The 15055-nt window shown below is 38.2% G+C and overlaps 1 protein-coding gene across 1 annotated transcript in view; it reads right to left on the bottom strand.

Annotated features, from left to right (window-relative positions):
* Nucleotides 1-145: 145 nt before the first annotated feature.
* The window catches only part of LOC110382381 (protein enabled), a 62786-nt gene continuing 47876 nt past the window's right edge, over nucleotides 146-15055 (bottom strand). Inside the window, exons 8-15 of the mRNA XM_064042456.1 lie at nucleotides 14573-14672; nucleotides 13905-13955; nucleotides 12566-12805; nucleotides 11923-12099; nucleotides 11180-11282; nucleotides 10269-10360; nucleotides 9511-9631; nucleotides 146-9101 (exon numbers count right to left, since the gene is read on the bottom strand). Of these exons, the coding sequence (XP_063898526.1) occupies nucleotides 9073-9101; nucleotides 9511-9631; nucleotides 10269-10360; nucleotides 11180-11282; nucleotides 11923-12099; nucleotides 12566-12805; nucleotides 13905-13955; nucleotides 14573-14672 (913 nt within the window). The 3' untranslated portion in view covers nucleotides 146-9072. The remainder of the gene's footprint in view (nucleotides 9102-9510; nucleotides 9632-10268; nucleotides 10361-11179; nucleotides 11283-11922; nucleotides 12100-12565; nucleotides 12806-13904; nucleotides 13956-14572; nucleotides 14673-15055) is intronic.

Genomic DNA, 15055 nt, shown 5'->3' with positions numbered 1-15055 from the left:
GATGAGCATGTGCCGATAAACAATACTTAACAATACCAATATCAGGCCTATCATACTCCCGTTATAATATCGATTAATATATCCGAACCGATAAACATCGCCTAAAAAGTAGAAAAAAGGATAAAAAAATAAAAAGAAAAAAAAATACGATCACAAAAAAATATAATTCGTTACCAAAAATTCTATTTACACAATGTGACTTGGAATTACACATAGATACATTACAACACGTTATGGTAACCTACCCTAGCGACAATATATACGATACATGAGAGATTGTCTCGTAATAAATTACACAAAACTTCCATTCAATATACATCGTGCAAAGTGTGAAAAATATACCTCGAGAATAACAAACTGATTGTTGAAAAAACCTCTTTTCTTATAGTATTTTCACCAAACTACGGTGCCTAGGCCTTTATCTAATCATGTCTTTTTTTCTCTTTCGCAATACCTTAGTGAAAGTAAACCTATTCAGTCAAAGAGTGTTCATTTATTTAGATTGCAAACTAATTTTGATTTAGAAAAAAGGTAAAGGAGATCTTTGGGCACAATTTAAACCCACAAATCCATTAATTTATTTTTTATTATATGGCAATATTGATTACAATGTTGTCATCATTGATATGTAGCATTCTCTAGATTATTTTTCACACCTTACATTAATCATCTTACATTTATTAATGCACCACAAAAAATACTAACAAAAATATGAATTTAAGTCGTTATAAACAAAAATACTGGATAATTGTCTATTTAGTCGATTTTCTAGCATTTAGTCCATCACTAGTATTCGTATTTCAATTTTTTCATCAATAGTAAGTGATCATATGTTTGTGATCAATTAGACTACGGAATTACATATTTGTGGCACTTCATTTATATATTATAAATGAGAAAATCGACTAAAACCTCGGCAGTCCTTACAGAACTGTTACATATTTCAAATAACCGCGAGTACTCTGAAATAATAACAAAATTATATAGAGTCAACGCACTAATCAACATTTCAGCATTTCTCGCTTCATGGCATACATTCTTTTCTATCTTTGACATAACTGAGACCAATAATATAATTAAATTAGTAAACCAACTAAAATTTGGTTAGTTTAGTTTTTAACATTTTAATACTTAGCCTTACTTATACAATAATATATCACTACAATTTTTTATGTACGTTCTATATAGGGTATCATTATATTTTCAGCGACAAAAATTAAATTATATATTTCTCGATTATAAATGCTTTTTCAGTCGTTAACTAAAAGGAGTGGAATTTTCAAAAAGGTACATGATTTGAGCTGTGTTTTTTTCACTCATATCTATGTATGGAGGTTGGATATAGTCATAATCTCGAATGTTAACGTGAAGAGACTTTTTACATAAGTTATTTATCTACTATTTATTAAAAGGGGGTTCTTTATACATGTATTTTCTCAGGTTCCTGTGTGGCGACTGCGTGTACGCAAAAGCGAACTTTCTTATTGAATAAGAAATCCCAAAAGAGGATTTTATACCTACGTAAACATTCAAAAACTGTCTGTCCGTTATAATAGTAAGTGTAGTGTTGTCAAGTGCGAATAGTTTCTTAAAAATAGGCCGATTGTGGGCACAGAATAAAAAAGACGACATTTTCTGTCAACTGTCAATTTTGTAAATGTCAAACGGTATGCATGAGCCACTACCTACTGTTTTTGAGAGTTTTGGTGCTTCAAAAGCATGTTTTAATACACATTACTACAAAATGTAGATAGGTGAGAAATCCTCAATAACAGTAGTAACTTGGCTAAAATCTTCAGCCATTTAATTTGATCAACTCTATCAAATGTCAAAAGATAAAAATTTCAAGTTTTTATTTTTTGCACACCTAACAAAGTCATCAAATCAAATGGATAGGAGAGATGGAAAATTTTAATTTAAATCAATGAGGACATAGGGGGTGAAAGTTGGCAACATTTCTTGCCGTTTTATGAGCTACAAATTTTACTCATCTCCATTTGGTGTCCCAAAGCATTATTGCTGTATATGGCAACATTAGTCAGTATTACCACTTATTAAAGCTTAGATTGGTTCCCAAAAACTATTGGTCTTGCTACAAAAAAAGTGAGACAAGCGTTGGCCATTGTTCAAGAAAATTTTCCCATACAATTTTTTTTTAAACACATGACGTATGCCCGTTTCACTTTTTTACAGTAAGACCATATGTATTTGGTAGACTCGGCTAAGCCTCGCATTGTCTTAAAACATTTTTTTATCTTTAGGAATCTATCTTAGCTTGGTTGACTGATAATACCATAAACTGAATATTACTTTTTGGACTTTCAAGTGGCTCTGCGAAAAATTATGAAACTCATAAAACGACATTTGGAAGCAGTTTTAATTTTACAGGATAATACGTCGCCATTGCCTAGTTAGCACAAATGCCGTCATATTAACGTGTAATAATAAAGTGCGTCAATGTCACAGTTTAGTTAAACAGTGTATCAATATTTCTAAAAGCGTATTATTACGGTGGCACGCAGTTTTCATTAAGTATCAGCTTAGAAGAATTGGCACACTGTTTTCGCCAATAAACTGTGACTTTATAAGATTATCGTAATACTAGATGGTTAGATGATAACTTACAGTTATGGACACGGGTACAATGCCCAAGTATAGTAATACCGATAATCTAAAATATTGCCAACATCAAAATTATTCACGTACGGAAATGATAATGCAATTGCGACGAGGACTTGCTTGAGTGCATTTATGTCCTTTGAAATCCCTCTACAGCACGATAACTTGAAATTTAAAACAAAGGACACCCTGAGGTCTTAAATTATCCCAAGAGTCGGAAAGAGAACTTAAGTATGGTGGAAATTTACATAAATAACGCAATATTAAATGACCAGTCGACCGCTTTCACAGAAAGGGTCGCGTGTTATTTGGAAACTGAATATATATCAAACTTATTGATAGTATAATGACCGGATAGAAATAAAAGAAGATCAAACCCAGAGTGTGTGCCACAGAGACACTGCGAGGACGCGAGAGCGGCTAGCCCGCTCGTATGCAAGCCTCGCGCAGACAGGGGACCTAAGTGTGGAGGCGACGCTACCAAGGAAAGTGGGAACTGGATAACGTCGCCATCGACACATCTACGGGAAATATATACAGAGGAACATTCTACAGCAACGCAGTACCGATTTGCAGGAGCCTAGGCGCGTGCAAGAAATCGTTACTGAGTGGGTCTACTGATGATGCCTCCGAGATGCCTTTAGTGGATGCCTTGTGTTGATGCCTTTTTCTTAGCCTAATGATGCCAAACTAAAATGTTGCCCACGTCTCTTGGGCCCCGTGCTGGGTCGAGGGTCGGGTCGTCCCACCGCCGGAGGGCGGAGGCCCACGAGACTGCACAAGCCAGCCGGCTAATGTTAGACGCCATCAGACGTGGCGACGTCAGCCGGATGGCCTGCCGGGGTTCGCCAAAAGACCAGTATAGACTGTATGACACCAGTCCTTTAGCCAAATAAATGAAACACAAAAGCCCTAACGGCATAGGGTTTGACCGAAGGACACAGAAAACTGCTAATCAGCAAAGTAATTCAAACGGATCAAAGCCTAGCCTAGAAACGGGTGATGGTAAAAAAAATGATCTGGTAACGGTCACGATCCTCGAAGACATGAACGGTGTTTGTCTAACACCTCTACAACTTGGCGGAGCTACGCTGAGAAAGCCCCGCTGCGCTGACAAAGGTCGTCCAACAAAACAAACACCGTTCAACGTAATCGAGGCAGTCCGTTCTCTTACTTTCAGTGAACAAGGTCCACAGACTTAAGTAAGAGGGTGGTGTCTACCCAGTCGGGGCTTGGGCGCGGTGCTTTGCGCAAAGTAGCTCGTCCAAGCTCCTACCACCTAGGCCGGGTTCATCGCCTCTTACGATTCGCTTTCCCGGTGGCGGGGGGGAGAGTGTATTCTGTTCCGTCCCCCCACGGACGGGTGGGGTGATAATACCACCCAAGTGCTTGTGAACTGGGGAATATATTGCAATCAGCAGCGATGTTCTGCTGGATGCTGGAGCTTGAAGGACAAGCCAGCGGACGGAAATTTAGAAAATTATGTCCCGAGGCTAAATCCAGACCCTTCATGGATTATGACTGTCAGAACATAATTGTTAAATAACGTGAGAACCGAGCTCATGAAATGGTCGAAGCATCTCAGGTGAGGATGCCTTACGCATTTCAGTTTGAGCCAGCTCAGTAGTCCCACGTCCGAAAGATTCGCCAATTATTCCTCTACCAGTTCTTGAAAAGCAAAAACGAATCCTAGTGAAGACCTTCTGTCGATGAAAATGGCGATTCTACTTCTAGTGAATGACTGTGCGACTGCTATTTTGATATCTAAACCAAATCACCTGTGCCTGTTTGATGGTATTCCTGTGATTAGACGGCAACCAGCCAAATCGGGTTGCTCGGGTGCCTGTATTGAGTGGACTAGATAGACTGTCGCTATAGTACCCAGCTGCATCCGATTAGACTGGAAACCAACCACAACATAGTTGGGCAAAAGCTCGTGTGATATGGTTATGATACTACTCTAAAATTATGATGTATAATGAGTATGATTCTATTCTAAAAATGATGATGATTCTATTCTAATAATGATGATGATTCTATTCTAATAATGATGATGATTCTATTCTAATAATGATGATGATTCTATTCTAAAAATGATGATGATTCTACTATAAAAATGATGATTATTATTGTGCTTGAGCTCTTATGACGGAGATGGACTTTGAAATGATAATACTAACTATTATCACAGTGTAAAGAAGCCGTTATGTTGGTAGCACGGCAGGATTTGACGTCTATCTGGTGACAGATGACAATGATAGACGGGAACATCATGATGTTGGCTGATGTTGTCCACCTTGGAGACAAAAGATGGTATGTCTCGTGTGCGTGATATAAAGCCGGCACCCACACCCTTCAACCTCATGGGAGGAAGAAATAGATGTGGTGGTAGTACTTCCCCGGGCGAGCCTTGCACAAGGGCTCTACTACTACTTTGAAGCTAGAAGCTGACAACCCTAAAGGTGCGGCTCCATTGAGGAGGAGACGAGTGGAGCGGAGAGAAGATGTGTATTACATGAAAAATACGAGATTTGGATTTCATGTAATGTGATTGGTCGATCCCCACACGTCTCCTCTCCGCTCCCCTCGTCTCCGCCTCAGTAGAGCCGCAGCCTACTAGCCTCAAAACTTAACACATATGAAAATGATGAAAGAACCTTGCTCCACGTACTTGGCTCCAAATGTTGGCCAAACAAGCCCTTAGTCTGAGATCGTCGAAAATATTCGAGTCGACCGTATCAACTATTGGGCCAACATTGGCTTGGAATATTGGAGCCAGTGCCTGGAATAAAGTGCTGATGACGATGAGATATGACAATGAAAATGTAATAAGGAATTGCTATTTGGAGTTATAAACAAAATGTTCGCCATTTTTTTTTTTTGAAGATGGGATGTCGTCTAATGTCCCACTGTGGGTTAGCAGCGTGAGGGAGTGTCAGACTCTTACTGACTAAAACCCACCATGTTCCTTCTTGAGCCCTTTTTGTACCAGGGCCGCGGTAATTCTTGAAGAATTCCTCGGCCCCGGTAGATACTTACTCTGGGTTTGATCTTCTTGAAAAAATGACAAGTATAATAAAAAAAACATACGTGGTAGAATTTCGGCGTTATAAATCCTGTCTTTCAGTTTTTGGAATGAAAATAGATCAGTCGAAGCTTAAGTTAAAAAAAAATAAATGGAAAAACGATTTTCATACTGTCTTTAGGAATGTCTTTGTAGAAAAGTTTTAAAAGGTGTATATATGTAGCAAAAATGGAAGCCATTAGGCATTAAACCAGTCGTTTTAAAGGCAACATAAAAATATAAAAAAGATTGGACTATGTTTTTGTATTCAATAAGTGAAGTTTCGTATTAAAATTAAAGAAGTGAAGTTAGCGTAAAGCACGAGCGAAATAAAGCATATTAATGTTGTTAGGTTATTTTCCGTGTCAATTAGCTAATGTTGCCAGCCGTCAAATTTAAAGGCAAAGTGAACTGGTAGATAAAATCTGGAAGCGTTTAGTGTTGCCACTACAAAAATATGAGTATGGGATTAAAAACCTACATTTTTATGGAAGACGTTCTAATGGAGAGTTAAGGGTGTCCCGGAAAACTACTGTTAAAGTATAACAACACGGGTTTAAGGTTAGGTAATGAACAGTTATTTTTAAAGATTCAGTTACACGCAATTGTTTTTTTTAATGAATATTGTGGGTTATTCATTGAACCATTGTTTTAACTGTCAGTTAAAAGTACATTATGTATAAATTGAAATTTCTATGAATGTCACAAGATTAGTATATAATTATTTATTTACAGAAATACTATTTCTATTTTTTTTTTAAAGTAAGATTAGCAACTTTTTGTCTTCTTTAAGGAAATGTCAGCAAATGTGTTTTTTACTAATATTGTTGTTTATTACAAATTTATATGTCTGGAGTTTAGTTTTGTTTTCTTAGTAAATGGAATGGGCGCAGCCCGATTGTCAGTTTTCTAGAGACTAGGTTAATTTTCAAATTTTATTGTTGTTCGAATAAGTAAATTGCTTTGAACAACATTATTTGCGTTATATTATATATAAAAAAACTAAGCAATATATAAATCATAGATACACGAGAAAGAAATCCACGTTATTTTTAAAATTACTCTAGTGATGTACTTATCTATAAAAATAAATTAGTCGATTATATGTAAACGATTATTAGTCGATTTCTTTGACTGCTCATTACCTAATTCAGTTGTAGTTACATTTATTATATAGTTTATATATAGCGTAGTATGTATATATGTCCTAATCTAAACATCGCGTGTTCGAACGCTTATGAGACAATAAATATAGCATAATACTAATTAACTTGACGCTAAATGGATATTACAATTATATATTTTTATATTTTATTTAAAAACTGCATACGTTTTGAATTTTATTTTGGATTTTTTCAAAATGACTTAAAATGTTAATAGAATGTAACATTGTCATGTTAGTAACAAAATTGACGAATCACTGTACTTCTGATAGTTTTCATTGTACAATATATTTATTTAGTTTTTGATTACTTTTTCAAGCTTTTCTTCCAAAAAGTAAAATTCAAAACATGACTTGCAATACATTCAATACCTTATCACTACGTACATAATACGTATCCGAATAAATATTTTATTTAAGTATAAAATTAAAAAAACACAACTTTACGTTTCGTTTTATTCGTGCGTTCATTACGAATCGATATCAACTCGATTGTTTTTTACATAGACCGATTTATAACTGGCAACATTGAATATGGTGTTGCCACGTTATCGTTGTTTTTTCAACATGTCCACACTGACCCTATGCGGGCATCCCTAAATTACGTAATACGTCATTTGATCACATAAAACCGCGCCTACATTGATGAACATATATTTTATTTTTAATTTTCCCCCATAAATAGATTTATAACTAAGTAGCAAAGAAAAAAGTCTTTATGTTCCTAAGAATTCATAAAGAATATTAAAAAAAGAATGTCAAAAAGGTAAATTAAAATAGTATAAATGTCAAAAAAAATCAGGCCTTTCGCGAGTCTTCATAATTTATAGGTCATATATTTTAGTCAACAATATTAATTAAAAACTTTCAATATTCTATTCTCTACTTGGAAAAACAATCCATTTGCTTATTTACCGGTTTGCTATTGTGAAAACACTAACTTTTGTGTGTAAAAACATAACTTTCCATATCTATTATTTTCTTACAAGAGAAAAAATCTACTGCTGTGGTCATCAATTGACAGTTTTGAATCAATATCGCGACAGTCGAATTACTACGGTATATTGTGCATACAGCATATTATACTTTGATGTATAACATTTTAATATTAATTTAAATTGAATAGTAATTCAATCGATATAGCCCATATTTCACAGTGATTGTAGAACAGTTATTTATATTAGCACGATGGTCGAATAGGCCTTTCATAGTAAAGAACTGTTTAGTTCCGATTTTCATGAACACCAAAAAAAATATTGCTATACACCGGATTATAAAAGACGGAAATAGATCTTAAAATCATCGTCTTACTCAAGTAAGTAAAGCGACAGCAATATTAAAATCGGTGTTTTAAACATTGCCTAGAAAAAACATAAAATACATAATGTAAAAAATCCAAAGTTATAAGCACAATGCCCAGTAGTTGGGCAATGATTACATCGTGGGCAATATTGCCCAGCGTTGGGTACATTAGATTAGCTAAATGTATAGTAACATGTATAGTTGGGTACTTAAGATACCAGAATGTATAGTAGCGAGCAATATTGCCCAGCATTGAGTACACAAGAAACCTGTACGTATAGTTGTGAGCAATATTGCCCAGCATTGACCACATAAGGTAGGTGAATGTATAGTTGTGAGCAATATTGCCCAGCCTTGGGTACATTGAATGTATAGTAGCGGGCAATATTACCCAGCATTGAGCACACAAGATACCTGTGTGTATGGTTGTGAGCAATATTGCCCAGCATAGAGTACATTAGACATCTGAATGTATAGTAGCGAGCAATATTGCCCAGCATTGAGTACACAAGATACCTGTATGTATAGTTGTGAGCAATATTGCCCAGCCTTGGGTACAGTGAATGTATAGTTGTGAGCAATATTGCCCAGCATTGAGAACATAAGACATCTGAATGTATAGTTGTGAGCAATATTGCCCAGCCTTCGGTACAGTGAATGTATAGTAGTGGGCAATATTGCCCAGGATTGAGTACATAAGATAGTTGAATGTATAGTAGTGAGCAATATTGCCCAGCATTGACCACATAAGGTAGGTGAATGTATAGTTGTGAGCAATATTGCCTAGTCTTGGGTACACTGAATGTATAGTTGTAAGCAATATTGCCCAGTGCTGAGTACATAAGACAGCTGAATGTATAGTAGACAATAAAATATGTGTTCATTCGGCGACGGGGACTAGTTACACTCGGCGCGATCTGCGACCTTACCTGCGCGCGAACTCCGCTTTCATAGCTGAAATGTAATGACATTATTTGTCAAAAACAAGAAAATATCAAAAATAATTAATGGTATAATCTCGCAGCGCATTGACAGACTTAGTTTGGTATATTTTTTACAAGGCTTTGATCTAGAGGCCTGAAGAAGTTCAGTACAAAAGAACGAAAAACTTTTGAAAGGTAGAAAGAACCACGTTATATGTTTTTATTGACTACACATATTTTCGAATTTGAAAGCTGACCATGCGTGCCTAAATAATAATAATCACAATTTTCCTTGCAGACCATTTTTATAAACGAAGTAAGTCAAGTTAGTTATATATATTGGATATTGATAACTAAAGATCGGCTAAACCGATTTTGCTGAAGACTGTTGTGAGGTAGGAAATAGGACACTTTTTATGAGAATAAAAATAAAGACGTACCGTCGAGGATCTCCTTCTTAATCTGGTTGAGCTGGTGTCGCATCTCGCGCATCATCTCCTGCTTGAAGGCGTCCCACTCAGCTGCTGACACGCAGCCACCCTCGTTGCCGCCGTTCACTTGCTGCAATTATTTATATTTTGTAATCATCATCATCCGCCGATTTCCCAATCATGTTGGGGTCGGCTTCCAGTCTAACCGGATTCAGCCGAGTACCAGTGCTTTACAAGAAGCGACTGCCTATCTGACCTCCTCAACCCAGTTACCCGGGCAACCCGATACCCCTTGGTAAGACTGGTGTCAGACTTACTGGCTTCTGACTACCCGTAACGACTGCCAAGGATGTTCACTGACAGCAGGGACCTACAGTTTAACGTGCCATCCGGAACACAGTCAATGGTGTCTAAGATATACTTAGAAAGTACATACGAACTTAGAAAAGTTGCATTGGTACTTGCCTGACCTGGGATCGAACCCGCGCTCTCATACTTGAGGTTGGTCTTTTACCCACTAGGCCACCACGACTCTATATTTATATTGTGTAATAAATAAACAAAATAATTATATCGTAGCATCGTACCGTAGTAGATTGTCGGCAAGGGTGGCTGTTCTCATGTAAGAAGAACAGAACCAGCTGCGCAGGATATAGTGCACACAGACACAGGTACACTTTCTTTCCTTTATATTCGATGGGACGGTAATCCGACACAGTCAATCTCAACTAAGGAAAAGGCTAGGCCGATAATAAAACTCATCTTACCTTAAGTATAGTCTCTTCACTGGCCGAGCCGAATCTTTTGCGAACGGAGCGCGGAGACTGTGGTTGCTGTTGTGCTATTGTTTCAGAATTTGCTGAAAAACCATTTTCATACTTATTACTATGGTTTTAGAGTTCAGTTTTGTATGTGTACAAGTTTTTGCGGATAGCAAGTTCAGCTGCTATGAATATGGTATTTTTTATATAAATGATAAAATAAAAGCCGTAACGTGAAAAAAATTAGACTTATGTAGAATGTTGGGCGTTGAGGTATAATTAAGCGAAATATCACAGTGTTCTACATAAATGCTTTATTCCTCTAGTAAACTACACCCTAACACGTTATAATAAAGTTCAATATCCAAAAACCCCAATTATTAGGATGACTTATTTTCGTGGGCAGTTCAACTTTGGACCACTAAACTTTACCATACCACTCGTGTGCTGATAATTATAATAAGACAATAGAAAATCAATTCCTTAAAAATTTTAAAACCACCTATAGAAATTTTCAGCGGTAGAAACGATTTGTTTAAATGTTGTTCATTAATTTCGACGTTCGTTCAATAAGGTCCATTTTAATTTTTCACTGTCATAAAATCTAGGTATGGCATGGGGTGCTTGCAAATTGTATACTGCAATATAGACATTGTTTCCATAAAACTATGTTGAAAGGGTCATTTAACCAACAGACAGACATGTGTTGCTGAGGAGTTTGTTGCGCCGCTTCTTTTTTCCAGCAAAAACACGTAGGAGGTAGTGAAGGGTGAGCGTTTTGGGGGCTGTCTTTTGTAAATTTGTGACGCTCGGAAAGCGCTGTTTTGCAGCCAACTTTGAATTGATTTGATCTACATTACTTATCTAATCACCCAACATAATACATGAGCAACATAAGAGAAAGCGTTGCGACTCACAAGCGTTGCCATTACATGCGGCGGGCAGTCGGTGCGGCAGCGTCGCCGATCGCTCCCATGTCTTCATCGGCGTCGAGTTCACCGAGTTGTCTGTTGACGATTCCTGTGGGGAAAGAAGTTTATAATAGTTTATAATAGTAGAGTACTTATATAGTTTTGTGTATAGTATATATAATTGTATGTAAAGTGTATTTGTATAGTTCTGTGTATGATGTTTATTTAAGTGTATAGTCTGGTATCTGCACGGTTTATAGGTACAGGTTATAGTTGGGTGCATAATTATGTGCATGATCTAACATCATAGGTTGACACGTGTATAGGTTATAGTTGTTTTTATATAGGAGTGCACAGTGTGTAGTCATACAGATGTTGTATAGTTACAATTTGTGTATAGGTCAGTGTACAGAATAGTGTGGAGTGTGTAGTTGTGGGTGTAGTTGTGTGTATATTTGATTTAGTTAAGTTTTATTGAGTTACACATTTGTGTACATCCAAACTAATATTATAAATGCGAAAGTAACTCTGTCTGTCTGTCTGTCTTTTCTTCACGCCTAAACTACTGAACCGATTTGTGTGAAATTTGGTACAGACATAGTTTGAAACTTGAGAAAAAAAAAAAATTATTCCGGACATATAGCGCCATCTATTGGTCAAATCAAAAATCTGCTGGTAGTCACTATTCCACGCGAACGAAGTTGCGGGCAAAAGCTAGTGACCTATAATTGTGTGTACAGTACACATACCTCAGCCTTATCGAGATGCGCGCGTCGCCGCGCGAGCGTGCGCGCCATCTCGTTCATCATGCACGACAGCGTGCCCGCGCGCGAGCCGCCCGACGACGACGACGAGCCCGAGTGCTCCGCGCCGCCCGGGGGCGAAGCCGCCTCCGCTTGTAAAGCCGGGGACTGCCCGTTCGTTTGCTGGAGAAGGAAATGTTGAATTATCGTCTGCCCACTAAAGGTGCTAGATGAAAGCAAGAACTGCCGCAATAATTGGGTATTTAAGTATGTCCAAAATATACTTTATCAAGCAACAATTTATTTGACTAGGTCCAAAATATAAAATACTTGGTCACATTTCATTAGGCAAAGCATCTTAAATTCATGACACTTTCGTTTACAGTGTTGATGGAAAAAATATATTCATTGTTTTATCGTTGTATTAAGAAAATAAGTACATAGCGTAATATGAAAAATCTGTGATGTCATATTTCACATTTTCATACAAATTGCATAGTAAGTAACCGTTTTTGAAAGTTCATAAAAGTATTGAATTTGACTAGCTGTCAAATACCGAATTTAAGAAATCGAATTTGAAAACTCGCCTATATTTTCCAATATTTATACAATTTTGCAAAAAAAGGAAAATGAGCTCTAGAGAACTAACCTTAGCTTGTCTCTTAAGCCTAGCCTGCTGTAGCTGAGCAGCCAATCCCGACACGTCTGGTGGAGGCGCCGGCGCGGGCGGCGGGGGCGGCGGCGGCGGTGACGTCACGGGCGCCGACAGCACGGGGCCCACCGCTGTCACCGGGGCCCCGGGGCCCTGAGCAGCCGGGGCCCCGCCGTTCGGAGGCGGCGGCGGCGGCGGCGGCCCAGAAGACACCTGAGTCACCACGGTCTGCACCTGCTAAAGTTTACAATACCCGTTCAGTCGCTCAGTTTGACTGAACGACTGAACGGCAAAGTAAAGCTACGTCGACTTTATTTACAAAATCATATATAACTTCTAATTCTAATTACATATTTACACAGCCACACATTCGCACCTAATTCTATTTACAACACTATTTTGGTACCATACATTTCATACGGGAATTTGCTAAGAACGTATAAGTGAATCTTAGAACTAATACAGGCCAAACAACTACACGTAAAGCTCCACATGGATCGCTCTGAACATTGCACGACACTTTTTCCCGCCGAAAATCTCAAAAGGAAACCCCCTCCACTGGAACCAATCTTTATGTCGTCCCAGCTCGGAGTGGGATTCCACGTAGATTTGAACCAGTTTAGTTGGGTACCTTTAGAGATAAAAGCTTTGGATCTCGCAGATTTCGTCTAGGACTTGTCTACGAGAGGTGTCGCTCTGCCAAAAGTGTGACAGCTTAAGTCAGAAGACTAGAAGCCATCGCTCGATAGCTCGTCTTTGGCAGGACATGGGAGATTTCAAATCGGCAACTGCGCAGGTCTTGTACGCAGTGTCAGTTAGTGCCAATTTTCAGGATTTCCGAAAAGTAAGAGTGGGATTATAGTCCAGCCACTGGATATCCTCAGCTGTTGTTTTCTTCGATCCCATTGGATGTTAGGTATGTCAGACAGCGACGGGAACACCATGCCTCGCCGTTATTATACATGGGGTTCCCTCCATGAGTATCTCCCGCTTTGCGGGGTCATCGAAAACTATGTTTTCTGGATGATATTGAGCAGCACCAATCGCTTGCACCCACCAAACATACACACAAAAACTTAGGATATATAATAGTTAAATAACATACAATTTCTGGCATATATAGTTAACTTAAGAATAGACCCGACTACGAAAATTATGTTTTAAAGCGCAAATGATTGAACTGATAGGATATACATATGTATAAAGAGCGGGGCATTTATATATATTATGTACCGTCTTCTCCCTCCTTCCTCCCCCTGAAAACAGGGCCAATCACAGCGTCCGAACATTCTAGAATGAAAGGGGGTAATTCGTAGTCGGGTGAAATTAAACTAACCATTGGTGGTGGCTGTGGAGCGGCGGGCGGCGTCGGTGGCGCTAGCGGACCCTGGAACAAAAATTTACCATTAACTAAGACATGATAGTTTCCTAATTCTTTCTCACGTTAAATTGGTGTGTCCTAGCTGTCATTTGAACATGTTTAGAAGTCGTTGCGAGTAGTTAGAACCAAGAAAATCTGATGACCAATGTTACTACTGGACAGATGAGGTCAGAAAGGCAATCGTTCCAAGCAAAATACTGGTTCTCAACTACACCCAGTCAGATTGGATGCTCAAAGTCCTATAGATTTCTAGTTATTCAGTTACAACTGTTAACTTTTGCACGTGAAAATCAGTGTCAGTAAACTTGGGCCTTTTTTTATTGATGGCAAAAATCATCAAATAACCCCTGTCCCGCTGTGGGTTAGCAGCGTTGAGGGAGTGACAGACTTTTACTGACTAAAAATTCATCATGTTCCATCGTAGGCCTTTTATGTTACAGGGCCGCGGTAACTCTTTCGAAGAATCCCGCAGCCCCGGCGGGCCTAGACCCTGCGGGGCCCACTAGGGGTGAAATCGGGTCTTAGGTGTATGTTATGCTGTTTGATCATGATGATTTTTACTGTAAGTTATTTTTGTGCCTATCTCATTTCAGAGAAGTGTTGGTATGTATGTTGGTACTTACATTAGCCGGTGGGGGTAGGTTTTGATGCGGCGGCACGGGCGGAGGGGCGGGCGCTCCGGTCGCCGCCGCCGACAGAGACATATTTGGAGGCATCGGTGCACTGTGGTTAAGACAAATATCACATTTATATAACAACAAAAAGTAAGTGTAGTAATTATGTACAGAGGTCAAAAAGTCTAGCAGGAAAACTAAAGATAACACCGCACTATAGATTATCATGGTTCTAGTTTTAACGTGTTTCGAAGGTACTAAAGCTAATGAATGAATCAAAATTTAAATTGAAGATGACGACTGCAAGAAATTATCAACGACAAAACAACACTCCAATACATCAAAACTCACAATTTACTATTACAATGGAGCTTGCGTCATTATTTTGTCAACTAGGCTTTGCTTCAATACTGACATATCATATCGTGTTTATATGCTATGTTTATCCGATATATGTCGTTGGTGTTAACCAAGTGGGTAAAGATCCAACCT

Source organism: Helicoverpa armigera, chromosome 28, assembly GCF_030705265.1.
Source record: "Helicoverpa armigera isolate CAAS_96S chromosome 28, ASM3070526v1, whole genome shotgun sequence".
NCBI lineage: Eukaryota > Metazoa > Arthropoda > Insecta > Lepidoptera > Noctuidae > Helicoverpa > Helicoverpa armigera.
The sequence above is the reverse complement of the archived record's forward strand: the minus strand, read 5'-3'. Positions and strand labels throughout refer to the sequence as shown.